Raw genomic sequence first — 21,318 nt, forward strand, 5'->3', positions numbered from 1 at the left:
CACAAAGTCCACTGTCCACAGTGAGAAGCACAAGGGGTGTAATGATTGGAGAGGTAATGGGAGCCTCTCCTGGAGGCACAACTGAACTCAGGGAACTTTCAGAGTTTGCCCTCAAACATGGTATCATCTTCTTGCTCAAGTGCACTGAAATTGTCATTGCTTTCCATAAAGCCAGAAGCCCCATTGAACTGGCGAGAGTTGGGGGAAATGGCCAGGGAAGGCTGGCAGGCCTGAGAGGGTGAGTGGTGTAGTTGGAGATGGACTCAGGTGATTTTCTTCTTCTCCATCACTGGACCTGCTGCTTCCACATTGTCCCCCTTCTCACCTATTTGTTGACTTTGGGTAAAAGAAGAAGCATGAAAAAGAAGAAAAGTTTAAAAAAAAAACCCTGCTACTAGGAAAATAATCATAGAAGGCTCAAGCCTTAAAGACAAGGCTAGAAGTATCTGTCTCATGAAGAATAAGAACAAATTTAAAGCATAGGAAGAAAGCAGGGAGTTCAGGCTTGAACCTCAGTCCTATAACCCTTCCTGGATGCTGATATTCAAGCAGTGGATATTTGCTTGTGGATTCTTTCCCTCAAACATCTTAGCATTCCCAGTATCAGTTTCTCTACCTCAGCAGTGGGAAAGAATTCAGGTCTCCTCTGGGCTTAGATCATCACCTATGAAGGAAGCCACTACCAACCCAAGAGGCCTTCTTCAAATGATACACCTTGCAGCCTCCTTCAGACTTTCATTCTAATCTTCCATTAATCTTCACCAGCAGTGGATCTTATATAAGGCACCTAATAGCTTCTCATTATACAAAATATATAAAATACAGGAAAACCCCCACAATTCTATTGTCTAGCAATAAATCCTACTGACATTAATTTTATGGCCTTGCAGACTAGTGTGTCTAGATGTCTGTGAATATATATTTGGATATTACATCTTAAATGTCAATGCATTTCTATCCTGAAGCATTTAAATTCCAAGGGCAGATTATATACTGAGCATAATGTTTTGTTTATTTGTTCCAAGTCCTGGTGATTAAACTCAAGTTCTCAGAATGATACATGGTGCTCTACCACCAAGCCAACTCCTAAACATTGGGTACAGTGTCCTGAGACCAGTTTTTCACTTAGCAGTAGATTGTGCTGACTTCTCTAAGCCATCAAGCAAGTTGCTAGACCATGCCTTTGATGGTACAACACCACCATATAGAATTTCAATATTGTATTGATAATAAAAATACAATAACTTGCTTGTCTGAAATATCCTATGATTGGATACTTAGGCTGTTTCCAATATCTCCAGTTTCATATAATGTGTTATAACATTTTGTTTATATCTCTAATCATTTCCTTGGGGTGAGCTTCCTAGATATAAAGTTGCTGAGCCAAACAGCAAGGCAATTTTTAAATGGCTCAGGAAATTTAACGGGGGGGGGTGTGTGTGTGCGGGGGGAGCTGCTCAGAACGGCAGTGCCCATCTGTGCTCTTTTCAAGTAAAACTGATCCATAGGTGCTGGAGGGTGAGAACACAATGGGCTGTATTCACTGAGCTACAGTGTGAGCCAATAAATTCTAATGTTGGTGATCTTGGACAAAAAGAGTGTCATATAGCTAGCTGGTCTTTGCTACTTTTGTGGATTCTTCTTTTCCCCACCCTTTATCCCTCTGGTTTCTCCTGCAAACACTAGGGAGAAGAGAAACAAGGATAGAGGAGGAACTATTAAAATCCTTGAACCTAATTTCTTTCCTTTTGTGTCTTCTTTAACCATGGCTAGCAATCTGCATCCAACCTCCCTAAACAACCATCAACCACCAACCCTAGCTATCGGGGCTCTAGCATTTATATGCTCTGGAAAGTTCCCAGAATTCCAAACGCCCCCCAAAATCACAGAAACTATCTGCAACTGGCAAAATCACACCACTGTTAGAGCACAAAGCAAATCATAGTCAGCTAAAGCTGTCCCACACCCAACTTCTGGGATTAAAATAATAACACATTCTTATAATATTTTCCTGTTTTTGAAGAAACCAAGATTCCAAAATTGTCAGTATAGTGTGAGAATCAGAATTGGGGTGTGACACTTCTGGCTAAGAATCAGAGGATCTACTTGAGATTGGATCCTGTACCTCTGCATCCCTGCCCTCGGTTAAAGATGCTACAGTAGATGATCCATATTCAGTGTAAACAGTGGTGAACAATTAAGGTCTGACTAAACTCAGCACAGAGCTGGTGCTTGTGAGTAGTTTTAGAAGATGTCTGAGTCAGCCATAATCAGCATAAGAAACGGTGGGTTGGCAATGCCTCATCCCTGCGTAGTTGCTGTTGGGATGGAAACCCTGGAGTAGGTGTTTGTGCATCAACAACCTGGAAACAGCACACTCTTGGCATGGACCTTTTCATGTACACATGCACACATATATCTGAAAACTTTAAAAGCTAAATATTATAGTTTTAATGTGATTTTCTAGGGAGTTGAATACTTTTCGTGCATACGAATCACAATGTTTTTCATCTGTGCATTTTCTGTTTTTCCCCCAAGGCTCCCTTCTAAGGCCCTTTCATGGGCATTCTAAGCTCCCATCAGTTTTTTACTTCCACCCTTTTGTTTTCTGTCTTAGACATAGAGAGATGGTTAGGACTTAAAACCATACGTCACTGAATTCTGTGTGGCTAAGACTTGTCTGCCTAAATATCCAGGAGTTACTTATTGGTCTACATTTAGATCTTTTATTACTTCTCCTTTTTATTCCACTTATTTAATTGTGAAACTTATGCTCTGTCATTATCAGCTAGATTTACCCTTCCCTCACCCTTGTATTAAACTATCACTTCCACATGCCTAAAGAGTGCGCAACATTCACTTTGTGTCCATTACAGAGCAAGCACACTGAAATTCTCCAATATAGTTTTATTACACTGAAACAGTATCCAGTGACTTGTGCTCAGTATCACATATAAGGCACTGTTTGTAATTCTTCATTATGCTCTGGGAGATTGTTTCTTTTCTGTGTCTGAATTGGTGTCTGATGCAAAGAGACACTGGTACCAAGTATCCAGGCTCTATCTTCTCATCCAGGAAAGATGGAGGCTAGACTGGATTCCTGGAGGAGAGACGCAGGATTGGAGGAAGAATTGGAGTACAATTGGGTCACTGTGTTGCCTGGTTCACAGTTCTATTCTTGAAGGTCTGGATTCAGCACAGAATGGGCTGTGTTACTCAATATTTAGATGGAAAATGCATCCTTAGTGATGAAGTTTCGGAGTTAGTATGGGTAAGTTTGCAGCCGTCAGCATTAGACTCCAGCTGGGGCTTCATTAACAACCTCTGACAAGGGCAAGGGACTCTGAATTTAAATTACAAAATTTAAAAAGAAGATCAATATTCTAGAGGACTCCTGGGCCAGAAAACCAAGACTGTCTGTGTTAAGCCTATCACTGAATTTCTGAGAGATTAAAAACAAAAGCTGAAAATGCCCCATAGCACAGCTGGAGGAAGCCGAGTCTTTGAAGATCTCTCTCTCTCTCTCTCTCTCTCTCTCTCTCTCTCTCGCTCTCTCTCCCTCTCTTTCTGGAGGACTAATAAGGCATTTGGAACACAAAAGCAGTACATCCAAGGTTTGTGTGAATTATAACTATTGTGATTCTAAGAGGACAAAAAAACATGCTAAAAATACACATGAAGAGAAAAAAAATCAAAGAGGAAAAGAAAAAGTTGGATGAAGATTATTCCAAAGTTCAGTGAAAGATCCAGTATAAAAACTGCAGCAAGAACAGAGCAGAATCTGCTGTTGAAGGGAGTTATCAGAGGGGCAGTCCGTTTCCAGAGAGAGAAGAAGGTACAGAGTGAGGCCAGAGTGCTTCCCGGAAGCTGAGTAGGGTAACTGTGTAGATATTATGCAGTGCATAGACATAAGTTAGATGGAGGGATGGGTGGATGTTAAACAAAGTGGAAAATCATGAGACGCAGCTCTTGGTCAAGGAGCATGAGGTGTGGACCTGGTCAGAGCATTTGACCTGAGTGAGTGGTAGGTCCGCCATGGGTACAGTGAGAGCTGCTTTGTTCCTGTGGCAAGAAGAGCCCGTTGAAGAGAGAATAAGAGGCAAGAAAGGGTGACAGGTATAAACTGCCTTTTTGATGGGTTCTGTTGTGCAGAGGTGCAGAGAAATTGGGGTCAGTAGATGAAAATGGAGATCATACTAATGAATACCTTATTATATTTCTGACAAGTGAAAATGTTTGCATATGCTGATACATGTGACCCAGAAATTAGTGATGGGGTAAAGGGAAAGGAGGAAGGGGAAGGGAAATATCTACAGGAAGAAACAAAGTTACCTTGACAATGAAAGGGGATGGGACGCCATGACAGGTAGTGTGATTGGCCATCAGAAAGAACAGGGTGATTCTTGAGGTGAAACAGGAAGGCTGATTGGCCTTTGTGCGTGGAATGCTCGAGGCAGTGAGGCAGGGGGTTTTCAGGTTGGTGAAATGTGCATCATGGTGAGCATGGGCATTCTATTCTAGTCACTTTATTATCTCAGTAAAATAAGAGGTGCACTCTCTAGCTGTAACTGAAGGCCAGGCAGGGATGACAGAGATTGAGAAGAAAGGGCAATCAGATCCAAGCAGTTATCTCAGGAAGCTAACAGGAATGGAGTTCCCAGAGTAGGCAGGGAGGATTTCAAGCCACAATTAGGGTCTATCTGATATGTGGCCACAAAGATGAAGCAACATTAACCATCATGTTTGCTGGATTTTCCTAAAAAATCGGGAGAGGAATGGAATAGGTGACAGTGTGGTTTAACAAGAGTTGTGTTTGGTCCCACACAGACACTCTGACAGGAGAGTTAGAGAATCCTGGATTGGGATAACCATCTGTTAACCAAGAAGATGTGACAGGGAAATGGGTCCAGGAGAATGATTAAAGCATCTGGCCCATCCATAAATGGAAGTCTTGGTGAAGTTGAAGAACAGCTAGCATTTGGAGGGTAGTAGAAGGGAAAGATGGATGTGGGAGTCACAGAGATGCCTGCAATTTAGACTCTAGAAGAGAGCACATCACTGAGAGTAGACATGCTGGGGAAGAATATGTGTTTGAGGGGTGGGGAATGTAGCTAAGGTCACAGGAGCCATATTGAGTAGGGAATAGAATGGTCAGGGCTGGATGTTGGGAAGGTTAGAAAGAGAAATAGGGGAGGGGCTGGAGAGATGGCTTAGTGGTTAAGAGCACTTGCTATTCTTGCAGAGGACCTGGATTTGAATCCTAGTACCCAGTCATGGCTCACAACCACTTGTAACCCCAGTTCCAAGGGGTCTGATGTCCTCTTCTGGCCTCTACAGGCACTGGGCATGCACACAGTCCACATATAAACATTCAGGCAGCACCCTTATACACATAACACATAAAAACAAATATCCCCTTTAAAAGGGAGAAATGGCTTAAATTGTGACACTGTAGTGAGGATGAGAGTAAGAGCCACGTCGATCTCTGAGCTCTGGGGTCCTTGGGATGGGTGGGAAAGAAAAACTGCCTCCCTGGACTCAGGGGCCAGTCATGTGTCAGTGAGAATTTACCAGTGAAGACCCTGGGAACCTTGGTTAGGGTGGAAGAATATTGTAAGGCACCATGAGCACTAAGTAGAACTCAGAATGGACAATGTAAAAGGCTGGATCTGAGCCACATTGTGTGAGTGTAAATTATCTGGGAGAGCTGGTGACTATTGCCAGTGATACACTAAATAGAAAGAGTATGCATAATAATATTTAAGTTTTGATGTGCACGTGTGTGTGTGTGTGTGTGTGTGTGTGTGTGTGTGTAGATAGGTTCCTCGTGCCTGTTGGAGCTGAACCCTGTGTTCTACTGCCCCCTATGCCTATTAGCGAAACTGCAGCTGTAGCACTGCCCCCAGCCATCTTGACCCTCACTGAGGGCTAACAGTGGCTGCCTTCAGGCTTTATAAAACTGTATTGTTGTTGAGGGAGAATCTGGCCAAAATACATTGTATGAAATTCTCAAAGAACTAATTTATAAGCTTCAGAAAAAGTGACTTGGAATAATGAATTGAAACCCCTGACCCTGGGAACGAGAACTACCATGGTGGGGGGCAGGGAAGAGATGCACTCACATGTGACGTATGGCATCCTCAAAGAGAACTAGGTCCATCACAGCATTCACTTCGTTGTGGCTCTCCAGGGCTTCCACCAGAGTCTGACTCAGAAGGTCCCATGATTGCACAGGCATGTACTTGGGCTCACCAATGCCATTTGCAAAGTGACAATACATGTTCAGGCTCTGGGTCTGCTTCAGCATCTCTTCACTATCCTGGAGAGAAGACACAGGGATGAGGGTCTTCTGTATTCCCATCTGGTACCCTATATGATGGAGATACCAAGATGGCTGCTTTCTCTCTCTACATACTTCATGAAAATTAAGCATCCATGCCTCTTTGTAATTTTCTCTTGACACTTCCTCAAGAGGTGGACTTTTACCATGGGTTTACTGGCTCCAGGGATTCATAAACATTTGTTATTTCTTATAGGTTAATGGTGGGAAGTGGAAAGTCAGGAGCATCCACCTTTAAAGCACTGTAAGAATCTTTTTGTGTTTAGAAGAGTAGATGAGGTCATGGCTGGAGTTCTCTGGGCAGGGCCTTCTTTGGTAATGTTGGATACAGTGTATCACTGTCCAGTGGCCTCAATTACCCATCAGCCATTTTAATGGTTCTTATTCCCTAACCTACAGAATCCTCAAAAAGCCTGGCTCTTGTGAAGTTGGTCCATCCAGAGAGAAGACTTGGTTTCTGAAGAATACACTAGTAGATCCCCATCCTTAATTTACTGGTTTGTATATATGGTTGTTTCTAATATTATAACATTTAGAGTAGAATGAACTGTTTATAACACTTTCATAAGGATTCTGCCTTACTGTTTGTCAAATCTTACTCCAGGACAAATATTAGCACATTGTATAATGACTAGTACAATTTAATTAATTAGTTGATGAGATAACTCTTCATCTCTTTATTAACAATTTATTCTCTAAGCATTTTAGAGGCTTCTATTGTTAGTTTGCATTAGAGGACAAAGAGTAAATTATTTGCTTGTCAAAATCTAGATAATTAAGATTCCATGTAGGAAGAAATATTATAGAAGTAATGTATCCCAGGAAGGCTTTCTAAAATTCAGATTAGAAAATCCATGTTGGTAACCAGTAGGGTCCATTGCCAAAGCTACATCATGGCCATGTTAGTCGTATAAATTCCTTGGGCAAGATCTACCAAACACAAAGGAGAAAAACCAAGCCTGTTGTCTGAGAAAAAGAATAGAGGGCTAAAAGACTGATTTTCAGATTTGCCCTGACTCTTTTAAAGGTCTTTTCAGGGCCATGAAAAATCCTATCCAGGAGGGGAATAGGGGGAGGATTCTCTCTCTCTCTCTCTCTCTCTCTCTCTCTCTCTCTGTGTGTGTGTGTGTGTGTGTGTGAGAGAGAGAGAGCAAGAAAGAGAGCAAGAGAGAGAGAGAGAGAGCAAGAGAGAGAGAGAACAAGAGAGAGAGAAAGCGAGCGAGCAAGCGAGAGAGAGAGAGAGAGAGAGAGAGAGAGCCAGTAAGTGGGATGTAATATGAATAAGTAAAAATAAATAAATAAATTTAAATTAAAAACCCTATCATATTGTGGCTTTGTTGATAGGAACAATTGCCCAGACATTTGAATAGGTGGATTGCAATGCAAAAGAGCTACTTTGTCTAGTTTAAGAAGTCATAGCAAGAGTCCTATCCTGGCTAGTTTTATGTCTAACTTGTCTCAAGCTAGAGTCATCAGAAAGGAGAGAGCCTCAGTTGAGAAAATGATTCCATAAGACTATAGGGGAAGCCTTTAGGAAATATTCCTAATTAGTGATTGATGTAAGAGGGCCCAGCCCACGGGGGTGGGGCTACTCCTACATTGGTATTTTGGGGTTCTATAGAAAAACATGAAACCGTGAGTGAAATAAATGTTTTTGCCTCAAGTTGTTTTTGGTCATGGTGTCTTATCAGGTTAATCATTATCTTATATAGGACAGGTCTGGAGAGATGACATGATAGCCCTTCTATAGGGCCCGGCTTTGATTCCCAGCAACCACACGATGGCTCAAATCACCTATAACTCCAGTTTCAGGGGTCCAATGCCCTTTTCCAGCCTCCCAGGGTAGCAGGCATGCATATGGTAACACACACACACACACACACACACACACACACACACACACCATAGAATAAATACAGCAAATAAGAAAGCACAGGAAAGGAATGCAGAAATCTAGTTGTTCTTCTTGAGAACAAGCTAACCTACTGGGTTGATCCTGATGGGAGTCAGTTTACACTAAGGATCTATCAGGAGAGAAAGCAAAGTGTAGTTTTGAGAAGCCTGGTCTACAAAGATCCTTTGATGAACAAAACAAGTCTCCAGTTTAAGGATCAGAGCCATGTTGTATAGAAGAGAGAGAGGAAGCCACCTGATAGGGAATCAAAGCATCCTTAACAGTGATACCGTGTTTCACTGCAAGCTACAAGTCAGAGAGCTCCAGACTTTTATAAAGGAACTTAATCACTTTGGGAAGAATCAGGCAATTTTGTCCTGATACCAGTGCTAGGATATGTGCAGGCAAGGGGCTTTAGCTGTCTTCACAAGTGTTGTTAGTTAGAATAATGGCTGTGTGAACTATAATTTGGTCTCTGATCAAATGATGTGAGCCTTTTCATCAAACCACATAAAGATCTGTACTTCAAAAACCAAGTGTTGTGACTTTAAAGTTCCAGCGCAGATCAACTCATAAAGACAAGGCTTACTTGCAAAGTTAACTTTAAAGTACACAAATTGGCTAACTCTGCAGTTCTCACAGGGGACCATCTAAGATGTGAGAGATCTGAACGCCAGGCCCCATAAAAATAACAAGGAAAGTAGAAGTGAGGGTGTTTACCTTGAAAAGAGCCAGCCAAAAGGAAGCTACTGGGATGGGTTATGTGTAAATTAGGATGGCGTCAGAAGTACTACAGTTAAAAGAACTTTCTAGAGCAGTGGTTCTCAACTTTCCTAACGCTGTCACCCTTTAATAAAATTCCTCATGCTGTGATGACCCCCCCCCAACCATAAAGTTATCTTCATTGTCCCTTTATGACTGTAATTCTGCTACTGTTATGAATCATAATATAAATATTTTTAAAGTTAGAGGTGCCAATGGGTTTGAGGCCCATAGGTTTAGAATCACTATTTTAGAACATTATGTGCACCATCTTTAGAGGTGCACATCTCAGGGAAAAATATGCAGCTGATCCTGAGAAGGTACTGCAGTAGGGGTGTGGGCTGCTCCCAAAGGTTCACCTGTTGGCAGCTGGATCTCCAGTTAGCCATGTAATAGACAGTGGGCTCTTTAAAAGGTGGGGCCAGACAGAGGTAGTTATATCACACTGCTCTCTGAAGCTAATGATTCTAATTTCAGGCAATGAACTGTCAGCTCTTCTGAGAGTATGTTGAAAAGTGAACCTGAGGCATCTTTCAGCATGCTGCCCCAACTACCTCTGTACCTGCCATCACTGGGAGTCCCCTCACAGAGACCAAACAAATGAAGATACCCTATCTTAAACTGTCAGCTTGTAATGTTGTGCTCCAAATACACCCATGTCTAAAATGACAGAGAACAGGCTTATTCACTGAGTATATATATATATATATATATATATATATATATAGAGAGAGAGAGAGAGAGAGAGAGAGAGAGGAGAATAGCATAATTACAGACAGGGTTTGATTCTTTCCAGTTCAAGAGAGGATAGAAACATGGCAGCTCTACAGAACGTTCTATGCTAGTTGCTGGGTAATTTTCTCGCTGGGAATGGCTGTGTTCCAGTGTCAACACTTCTCAAGGCACATTCCACGTGACATTCTCTCTGTGAGTTAGGAGCTCTTGACAAAGGCAAATGAGTTTCAGGGTGCAATGTGTTTGCAAAATGGTGTGTGAATTAGGAAGATTCCCGATTTCTAGATTCAAGCATTAAATGCACTGTGAGTTTCCAAGGCAGAGATGCAATATGAAGCCCCTCTCCTCTGTTCCTGTCAAGACTTCTTTCAAGCTATGTAGAAGAGTATATGCTAAGAATCACAGTCACAGAACTATGGGGTATCGGAAAAGAGGATCACATGGTGGTGTATGCTTGCCATCCCATGTGCAAGGAAGTGGAGGCAGGAGAACCAAGGGTGCAAGGCTAGCTTGGGCTGCATAGTGACACATAGTGATACAGAGTGGATCAAGGACAGTTTAGTTGTACGGCAAAATCTTGTCTCATAGAAAAGGAAGATTGAGGAGAAAAAGGAAGGGGAGAAGAGGAAGAGGAGGAGGAAGAAGAGGAGGAGGAAGAAGAGGAGGAGGAAGAGGGGGAGGAGGAGCCAATGAGAGAACAATCACCAGAAGTCCTTTTCTCTAATTTTTGGACAGGAAAATACAGTTTCAGTCATTAATATAAACACCTACTGTCCAGAATAATTATAAATGCTTTGAGTTTCAGAATTATTCCACATTTCCAGTTTTTAACATTCTCAAAATGGCTATCATGAGAGTGATGGGGTCTCACAATCTCAGGGTGCTGAACACCATGCAAGATGTCACCTGGGGAGCTAGAAAGAACCTCAATATTATATACGCCTTTGGATCAGATGCTTTCTAGGGATCCATAGATGTGAAATATGTGAATAAATGGTGTCTTGCCCATCATTTTTTTTTTTTTTGACTAGGCAAAGTCATGATAGAATTTCGTTTTGTAACTCAATCTCTGGCTTTCCCTGACTTCATGGACTAGGGTGGTTTGGGTGATCACCTGCATGGTCCTCATTATTTTTCAAATATAGAAAGAGCACAGGCAATACTTACATCAAAATTTTTCTTGAGGAATTCTGTTTGGATTTTGTCAAAAAGATTGAAATCCTTTTCTTCCACCATCTTATCCCGGTAAACCCGACTTGACTCGTGCAGATAGAGTTTCACTAGGTCCTGTGTGGACTTTACACATTCCACGGAGGAGAAAAGAATGCCCTTGACAGGAGAACAGATAGCAAATGATGTTAACAACATCTCAGAACTACAACACCTAAAAGAACTTTTTAGATCAGTAGATCTCGACTTTCCTAATGCTGTGACCTTTTAATACAGTTCTTCATGTTGGGGTGAGCACCCAACCATCAAATTATTTTCATTGCTACTTTGTAGCTGTAATTCTGCTATTATTATGAAATGTAATGTAAGTATTTTTCAAGATAGAGGTGTACCAAAGGGATAGGGATCCATAGATATAGAATTGCTGTCCTAGAGTATTATGTCTAACCTGGGATGGCACCTCGGAATTATCTCACTAAGAAGTTTGTTACAGTGAGGGGGGAGACTTGAAATGTTGACAAGTTTTGTCAGAAAGACAAGTCATATTTCATTCCTACAAGATTTGCTTTGCAAATTGATTTTGGTAATGATTAAACACATGAAATCAGAACAATGACAGATGATAAGAGAGGAATAGCTATCGTTTACAGGTCAGCAGCCAATATGTTCATCTTTACTGAGTTATCATCTTATGTGTTACAGAGATGTTAATCTGTCACCTCTCTTTCCTATTATTAGCCTACAAGTGAACATCTGCTTTAAATGAAAAAGCAAATGGAGGCAGAGTTAACAACCTCAGGGGTCCTCTATCTAGCTTTGAACACATCACCTGGTTCACTCTCGCTGCCTTCTTGTCCTGGAGGAGATGGGGTCACTTAATGGTTCCTTACTGTTCATACAGGAATACTCAGATTTATGTACATGATTCAAACATCTGGTTATAACATTGCTATGGTCTACTTCTTTACAAACATCCTCATCGTCACGTCCCAAACACCTAGTTTCCACTTTTAGGTTTGTGTTTCTGACCATGTGCACTTTTGGGACCCCATTCTTCCTTCATTGTTCCCTCTGCTCATCTGCCATAATTTCATTCCAATGCCTTTGTGGAAAACTTACAAGCGTCCCCTCCCCTGATCAACAGCACCAATGACCTCTAATATGTCCCACATGGTCTTTCTGTATAAATCTCTAAAACTGAGGAATTACTAGCTCTTCAGCTTATTATTTTTTTCTCCAAGTTCTTTTACTGCAAGTCATAACTGTCTCAAAGGGAAGCAGATGGATTTCAGTGATTGCAGCTGACTCTTGTCATTGTATAACCAGTGCCTAGAATGCTGCCTGACAGAGATTTACAATGGATTCTCCTTTTGAAAGATTTATTTTCAAGTTGCGTGAATGTGTGTATATCTGAGTATGAGAATGTGGACATAAGTTCAGGTGCCCAGAGTTCAGAGATGCCAAATCCCCTGGATCAGGGTTTATGGAAAGCTGTGAACTCCCTACCATGAGTGCTGGAACCTGAACTCAGGAACAATACATGCTTTTAAACCACTCTTTAGCTCCTCAAAATTATTTTTTATTAAAACAAAGAGTGGGCTAGTATTAAATCTTCTACACATTGTCATATGGCATAGCAAAAAAAAAAAATCTTTCATCAAGATTTGTTTTAGTAATGACTGACTAGCTGATCATGGCTAAACCCTCTAAAATCGACAAGAAAAGCCAGACAAGGTATTTTAAAGCTTCCTATTTTCAGTCATTACCTAGAAAATAACCAAGATAATGAAGACTTGAGGGGATAAGATGCCAGAGAAATGAATCAAATAACTAATACCACTTTTCCTCTTGAGACTTCTATCGGTTCACCAACTATGGATATAAGTTAGGCCAAGGAAAAGATGGAGACAGGGAGAGGCTAAAATCTTGCATGATCCTGTCTTGTCTCACGGAGTAAGGACGGGAGGATAAAAAACTGGATACAAGTTTACAAATAAGGAGAACCATGCTTAAAATCCATGGGGTGGGGGAGGCAAACGGTTGTGGTCAGGTCTTACAGAGGTGGAAGCTGAGGTGTGATCACTGTGGTCTTCAGTGATGCACAGACAAGCAGAAATGTGTACCTGCCAAAGAAAAGCATCATCATCTAGCCCTTGAAGTATCTGCCCATAATAAACCAATCAGAACTGCATAATCAAAAAATCTTATGAGGAACATCAGGACCAATAAGACTGAATGACTGAAACCAAGAAGACAAGAAAAAGAAGCAGCTGGGTGGTAGTGGCAAATGCTTTTAATCCAAGCATTCGGGAGGCAGTGGCAGATTTCTGAGTTTAAGGCTAACTTGTTCTATAGAGTGAATTCCAGGACAGCCAGGGCAACCCTGTCTCAAAAAAGTCAGATGATGATGATGATGGTGATGATGATGATAATGATGATGGAAGAAAGAAAGAAACAGAGAGAAGGAGAGCAAGAGTAGGATAGAGAGAGAGAGAGAAATAGAGAGAGACAGAGGGGCCCAATTCATGAAGATCTAGGTATCAGACTGAATAAACGCATTTCATAAAATTCTGATTGATACAGCATTCACTAGAGGAATAGCAAATAAAATGTATATCTTGAAAGGAGAAAATAAAACAGCAGAAATACACAAAAATTCCACAGAATTCAAGAAGGGAGGGAAAGGAAACAATGGACGAAACATATAAAAGTAACATAGGACGCCTCACCCTCAAATGCATGACTGGGTATGACAGCATGAGCAAATGGACAGTATTCTGAAAAGGCACAACTGCCAAGCGTGCTTTCTAAAAGTCGAATGTATAGCTAGCACTTATATTTATTCTCAAGCACAAGAATATAGGAAATCTGAGCATGAAACAAAAAGAAGCCGTTCCTAACCATGGGTTCTCCACCCATGGTCCAGCCAATCTTGGATAACAAATATTCAGAAAGGACTACGTCTGCATCACATGTATACAATTCATCTCTAAATAACAAACAATCACAACTACCTAAGTAACAACGAGATTATGTTAGGTATTTTGGGTAACCTAAAGATTATCTGAAGGGGGTGATGTGTGCAAGTTACATCAAGTTCCAACGGAATGGGCAGAGGTTAGAAGATTTGTGTATTATGCTTGAGGCTTTGGCTCAATTTCCAGAATTGGATAAAAGATAAAAAAAAAAAACAATAAAATTCCTCTGATATTTCATATAAAGGACCTGAACCTCTATAGATTTTCATAAAGATGAGGGATCATGGTCCAGTGTCCTCTGGACACCAATGGACAAGTAAAATTGAAGACTAAAGAAATATGGATTAGTCGTGCTATCACCAGACAAAGTTAACTTTAAAGCAAGGGCTAATTTTGGAGGTAAAGAAGTACATTTAATATATGAGCAACAGTTCAAGAAGGTGGGCTAGTTGTAAGTATACTCACATATATGTGAGAAAATAGAGTTGTTTAAATTTCTATTTTTTGTCAATATAACTTTATTAGTGTAAAAAATGAATAGGAAGAAAAGGAGAAGCAGATATGTCCATATGTCCATACCACTTGGGAGATTTTCACAAATCTTTCTCAAAGGCTTATAGAACATGTAGATTTTTTTTTTAAAAAAAAGTCAGTATCAGTAAAATGTATTAAACTTAAGTTACATGATTTAAAACTCTGTACTAATTGATGTATTGATTAAACTATACCTGATGTCTGAGAACACATTTCTCAAAACTGCATGTTAATGGTATTGTTTGAACAATGGCAAATCTCAATAAATTTCACTTGAATGAAATCACATGGAATTTGCTGAAATTAAGTAGTTATCAATTAAAAAAAAAAACCCCAAAACTTCTAAACGTTTGAGAATGAATGCTACACTGAAGATTTTAAGCCATGAGCCATGCAACCTGGGAAAGCCTGAACGTTGCAAGTGAAGTCAGAGGAAAATGTATAACCATAAACTGAACACTATAGAAGAGTTCGGAGGACAGTTATTGAGGTAAGAAACTCTGTCAATATATGAGAAAATAAACTAAAGGAATCCCATGTCCAAGTTAAATAGGAAAGCAACAAATAAAAGAGTAAATATTAGCAATATATATTTGAAAAAAAAAACAAGCATCAAACCCAAACAGTCAATAAAGTTGAATGTTGGATTCTTTCAATTTTCATTAAAAAACAAAAACAAGGACTGGCAATGGATAACTTCTTTGCAGAAGTAACACAGAGAAAATGAATGCCACAGGTAACTGTGGCTGTGGTCATGAAGCCTACTGTATACAAGGCAGGCTGTCACTACCCAGACGAAGGTTTGGGGGTGGGGGTGGGGGAGACAGTTCCTCGGAGAGCCAGAATTCTGCCTGCAGAAAGCCTTTAAAGACAGTATAAGGTCAACAGGATTTTTTTTGCCTATTTTTAAATGATATTGTGGTAAATATATGATATAAAATGTAGTAGTGCTATGTATATCGAAAACTGAATTAATAATTTCAACCTTCTGCAAAGAAAACTCTAGGTGGCTGTCAACCCGCCGCGCGGAAGGTATGATGCAATGTTTCACAAAATCTTCCAGAAGTAGAAAAAAATGGAGGAGCTTCCAAGGCATTTTATTTAGATTTTAGAACCTTAGGTTGGCAAGAAAGGAGATTTAGCAATTCAAATGTAGAGATTATGTAAGTTAGAAAGCTGAATCCTAGGGAAGGGTACAGGTAGTAACCAAGTTACTGCAGGAATACAAGGGTAGTTGACTTATGATTCTAAACTATTAACATAATTTAGCATAGTATCAGCCTAAAGAAAAAAACAAGACTTAATTATTTCAATCAGAAAATGAATTTGTTAAGTTGTTATGCATAGTTATGAATATAACTCAATAAATTATAGAAACATCATCTAACACACAGCGAAGAGAACCTTCAGAAACCTATGGAAAACACTGTATTGCTGAGCTGTTCAAGCATTTCTCCCTGAGAAATTAGGAGTGTGAAAGATTCTGCTCTCAGCGCTCCTCTTTAAAACTCTACTAGAAGTTGGAGAAACACACACACACACACACAAATAAAAATAAAATTAAAGGTTGGAAAGAAATATAAATGTAACTCTTGTTTGTTTGATTTTGAGACAGGGTCTCATTGTATAGTTCAACTTGCTATGTAGACCTTGCTGGCCTCCAGCTCATAGAGATCTTTGGTGTCTTTGTTCACAATGCTAGACTTGATGGCCTATAGACTATCTCATCCTGCCTTGAATGGTACTTTTAAATCCAACAATACCACTAAAGAAACAAACAATGAAAGAAATGTTGAATGAATTAGTAACATTCACTCAAATTTTATTGTTACAAAGTTTAAAACTAGGCCAGAACAATGTGTGAAGTTAGAAGTCTGGACAATATTGATGCTGGAAGGCAGAGGAAAGAGTCAATGAAAACCTTTGCATGGGGCGGTGGTGTGTTCCAGTTCTTGAGCAAGGTATGATTATAAGGTGTGGTCACTTGTGATAATTAACCAAGCCAGATATTTGGGACCTGTGTGCCCTTTTGCCTGAATGTTGTACTTCCATAGAGTATAAAAAAGAATTTAAAGAAAAAAATAAAGAAGAGTAAATTCCTGTGGCCCTAACCAGATGTGTACCTTGCCCTCTTTCTCCTCATTAACTCTCAGAGGTATCCACCTCAGATAAATAAAGATGTGGGGTGTGAGATAAAGTGCCATTTGGGGGTCCTGGCTTCTGAGGTTTGGCACTTGACAGTGAGGGGCATTATTTCTTGACCTTTATAGTTCCTGCTACAGTCACTGTCACACTGATTAGCAATAAAGTTCTCAGCAGCTGTGAACACGTCAAGGGCAAATTGTGCACTGTCTTAACTTGTTCTACGCTGCCCTGAGCAGGGAGAATGGGTTCATGATTTGTGTGACCACAGCCCACCAAATCCTACTGTGATTTCAATGGATAGAGGGAAAAGATATAAAGGCTTGAAATGAGCCAGGTTCTACAGGAAGGCTATTTCTCCAATTGGCTGCTCAATTAACCCTCTAATGTCTTGCATCAGGCCTTCAGACAATCTGCCAAGAAGAAAACAGGAGGCAGTGGTCAAAGTCTGAACTTGAAGCTGTCCTCTGGGGGAACATGGGCAGCTGGAGTCAAAGGAGGCAGCACCCCAATGAGGAATGTACTTCTCAATGCTATGGCAGCTGGCTGACAGCTGATAGGCTGCCAAGAGGCCAGGCTGAGATACAGAACCCAAGGTGTTGTCACTCAGGCTCCTTGAGTTATGCAAAGGCAGCCCAGGAGAACAAGAGATTCAGCCTCCATTCTGGCATCTCTCCCCTTTCTAATTCTTCTTTACATCCATTACACAATTAAGGTTGAAATAGAGTATCCACTTTCTTTAAGGCATTTTGTGACTCTAAGTTACTTATAGAAACTGACAATTGTATAATTTTTTAATGGAAATAGAGACATCCCTGTGGACCCATGGGGCACTGGCTCTAGGATGCTCTTGAGCTTCATAAACTGTGAAAGCTCAGATATTTATGTAAAATACAGTAGTCTAAGCACATAGCCTACACAGATCCTTCTGTATACCTTCAACCATGTCTAAATAATCTATAACAGCTAATGAAGTTGATAAAGTCAATAGTTGTTATATAGTATACTATTAGTGGAACACTGATCAGGAAGAAAATAATATGTTGTGTAAAGATCCAAGTTTTCAGAGTATTTTCAACCTATAGTCAGTTGAATCTAGCTCTGTGGAATGCAAGATTAAAGGCAGTTGACTGTGGTCAGTATTTTACCTTTTATGGGTGTGGAGAGGATTAAATGAGTTGAGTGTAAAGGCTAAGTTCTGTGCTTGGTAAATATTATACACTAAAGTGAAACCTTTTACAAGGGCCACTCTTCAGGTCTCAAATTATCTTGTAGTCTCATCTTTTGCCTCCTCACTGCCTGCCACTGTTCTTCCCACCCACTTCTAACTGTTTTGTTATTCTGTTAGTATCACCTTCTGCTTTTGTCTCTCTGTGCCTGTATTCATTTCCTTATTTCCTAACTAGTAACTTCATCAAGCCTCTACTGAATGGAGGGAATAATATCTGCCTTGGGGTAGAGTTTCTACTGCTATGGTAAAATACCATGATCAAAAGCAACTCAGGCAGACATGAGTTTATTTTTCCTTGCTGAATGCTTGAGGGAATTAGGGAGGAACTCAAGGCAGGAGCTTAGGAGCAGGAACCAATAAGGAGGTCATAGAGGAATGTTTCTTGCAGGCTTGCTCCCCATGGCTTGTTTATCTTACTTTCTTATACAACTAAGGGATTGCACTACCTATGGTGGGCTGGACTTCCCACATCGATTATTAATCAAGAAAATGCCTCTCAGATTTGTCCACAGGCCAATTTTATGGAGGCATTTTCTCAATTAAATATTCTCTTTTCCCATATACATTTAGGTTTGTGTCAGACTTGATAAAACCAACTAGAGAAACCATCTATTCCAAAGTATTGGGGTGAGGCATGGGTTTCAAAATATCTAAATGACAAGGCAAATGTCCCATCAAGACCCTAAGCAAGGCTACTTCTGATAAGGGGTGGTTTACCAGTTCTCCTCAATGCTGCCACTGAAGAGCAATATAAACTGATTTTCATTTAGGAAATGTAGATAGTAATATCTAGGCTCCATCACATTACAGTGAGTCTAAGCATGGGTTTGTGATATAAGCAATGTCTCTAGTGTTCAAAATATAAGAGCTAATTGTGAGTAAGCACATACTTTGCCATGGTCTGGGAACCTCAGCAATTTACAGGGTAGTGGGGTTTTTGCTTTCGATATTTTTGAGGTAAGATCTAATTGTGTAGTCTAGTCTGGCCTCCAACTAGCTGTGGCAGGTAGTTCTCAAGTGGGAGACCAGTCTAGACTATCTGAAACAGATTTGATCTGGAAATGAACCTGGACTTGTAGGGCTGAGGCTGTATCAGAAGATGAAAAAGGACATTTAGGAATATTATAATACGTTTTCTAACTTGTGTGGCTTGGGAGACATTCTTTTTCATCATGAATACGAAGAGTACCACAAGTGATGGAGGGGATTTAAAATAGTTACTCTTCTTCTCCCCCCTCTTATTTTTATTTTCTCTTCTTTCCCCTTTCCTCCTTCTCTTAGGACTCCCTTTCATTATCTTTTCTCTTTCTTTCTTGTTGATCTTCTTTCACTTTCTTCTCCATTCACTTTCTACTCCATATTAGGAGTACACTAAATAATATAGCATTGTCTCGCCAGTGTTAAGCCTTGGAACAAAGAAACCAACTGAGGAATGTGTGCTTTTTACTGAGATATAGTATAGTTTCAAAATAAAACTTTGTTTTGTTGAAGTATTCCCACAGATAACATGACACTCTGTACCTACTTATGATCCCAACTCCATACACTTCTTGTCTTTGTTGAAAGAGGTTTGTCACTCACCTCTTTATTTGGTTAAGAATAGGAACCTATGAATCATCTTTAATATTTCATAGTATCTCATGAACTTACTTGGAAAATATTGGCAAAATCTCTGAGATTGAAGATGTAGTGAAATTTGATTGCTGTGGGCAGAAACGTGGTGGCAATTTTCTGATGTAAGGTGACAGCCAGGTTGATCAGAGGAGGGATGGATTTCTGCAGGGTGGTGGGAAAGTTTCCAAGCTTCAGATGATGGGTCAAGATGGTGCTATAGATGGAAGAGAGGGCATCAGCTCCTGGGAAGCAGAGGGCAAACACGCTGAAGTGGCGCTGCAGGAGAAAACAAGGCATGAGGGAGAGGAGTGAGCTGGATGTCTCTTTTCACCCAGTGAAGATCACTGCTCTAGGCTAGGGACAGTGATCAAAGATTCACCATCAAAGTTTAGATTGAACATGAAGTGACTGGGAGGATAATGACATTGAAGCTTTGATCAAAGATGGGGAAAGAATTTGAGTCCAAATCTGAGTTGACACTATGTGTCTGTATGCCCTTGGGAAGGTAATTCCATCAACCAGAAGTCTCTTCTATTAAGAATGAGGGAGTTGAGTTGTGCAAACTCTGTGAGCCCCTCTCACTATAGATCCTTATGATGCTGAGGTTTCTTTCTTATCTGAGAGATACAAGTTGGTTTGCTACTTTAGTAGGCTAGTAGAGGGAAGGCCAGTTACCACTAGTAATCAAAGGCCATCAGCCCAGAGAGATAGCATTAGAACTCAGAGCTAACACCCATTCCTGCCTCCTTCTGTACCTGAAGCCTTGGGTTGATGGTAAAGCTGCCTGCAGTGGGGTTCATACAGGAGATGTACTGTACATTCATGATCTCCTTCAGAGACAGCTTGTTCCGATCATACCTGAAATAGAGGCCTCCAGTGAGTCACCTGTGGTGGTGTGCATTCATAACCCAGGTACTCAGAAGACAGGAAGCTGTGAGTATGAGTGCAGCCTGGGCTACAGAGTGGCATTGTCTCTACACAAAACAAAATAAACTTACAGTGAGAGTTGCATGTGAGGGCAAAGGCAAGCAGCACTTCCTCACGGTGAGGCAGGACAATTTCCATCATTCACATGCTTGGTTGTGTCTTACCTACGTTTCTGTCCCTGTGATAATACACCCACGATCAAGAACATTTATAAAAGAGAGTCTTTTACTTGGCTTATGGGCTCAGATGGTTAGAGTCTGTGATGGCAGAGAGAAGGGATGGCTGAGCATTCACATCTTAATCCACCACCTGAAGCAGTGAGTGTGCTGGAGAATAGCATGTGTATTTTGAAACTGTAAAGCCCAATCTCAGTGACACATTTTCTCCAATGAGGCCACACCTCCTAATCCTTCCTTAAACAGTTCAACCAACTGGAGACTACACATCTAAACATATGAGCCTCTGCGGTTCATTCACATTCAAACCACCATAGGTGATTACAGAAAAAAGTTGAAATCGAGATTTACTGAAAGATTAAGAAGAAATAATAGCCCAAGACAAAATCACAAGAATTCCAATATCTACAGAAACAGTCCAGGAGGAGAGCACAGAGAAGAGGACTCACAGAAAAGAAGAAACTCAGGGGGATATGGCTGCCCAGAAAGCAATGGTAGCCAGCACTCCTACATTAGAACTGCAGAGAAAAGAAAGACCTCTCTCCAATAGGGTCTCTTGGATCCCACAGAAATAGTTAATAGGTTTCTAGGAATAGTTCAGAAATTTGAGGGGCAGGGGGAGTAATCAAAGAAGAATGCATTGAGGAACGAGTTGGAGACTAGGCAAAAAGCAAGAACAGAGAGGGAAATTTAGTTACACACAGAAGAGAGACTAGCCATAGAATCATCCATCCTGACCAAGTAGGTTTCATCCCAGGGATGCAGGGATGGTTCAATATACGGAAATCCATCAACGTAATCCAGTATATAAACAA

The 21,318-nt window shown here is 40.6% G+C and overlaps 1 protein-coding gene across 1 annotated transcript in view; it reads right to left on the reverse strand.

Moving 5' to 3' along the window:
* Positions 1 to 21,318, reverse strand: part of Dnah9 (dynein axonemal heavy chain 9) — a 333,710-nt gene that overhangs the window by 135,889 nt on the left and 176,503 nt on the right. Inside the window, exons 40-43 of the mRNA XM_021178488.1 lie at positions 20,156 to 20,258; positions 19,437 to 19,676; positions 10,899 to 11,060; positions 6,123 to 6,319 (exon numbers count right to left, since the gene is read on the reverse strand). Of these exons, the coding sequence (XP_021034147.1) occupies positions 6,123 to 6,319; positions 10,899 to 11,060; positions 19,437 to 19,676; positions 20,156 to 20,258 (702 nt within the window). The remainder of the gene's footprint in view (positions 1 to 6,122; positions 6,320 to 10,898; positions 11,061 to 19,436; positions 19,677 to 20,155; positions 20,259 to 21,318) is intronic.

Source organism: Mus caroli, chromosome 11 (assembly GCF_900094665.2).
Source record: "Mus caroli chromosome 11, CAROLI_EIJ_v1.1, whole genome shotgun sequence".
NCBI classification, from domain to species: domain Eukaryota; kingdom Metazoa; phylum Chordata; class Mammalia; order Rodentia; family Muridae; genus Mus; species Mus caroli.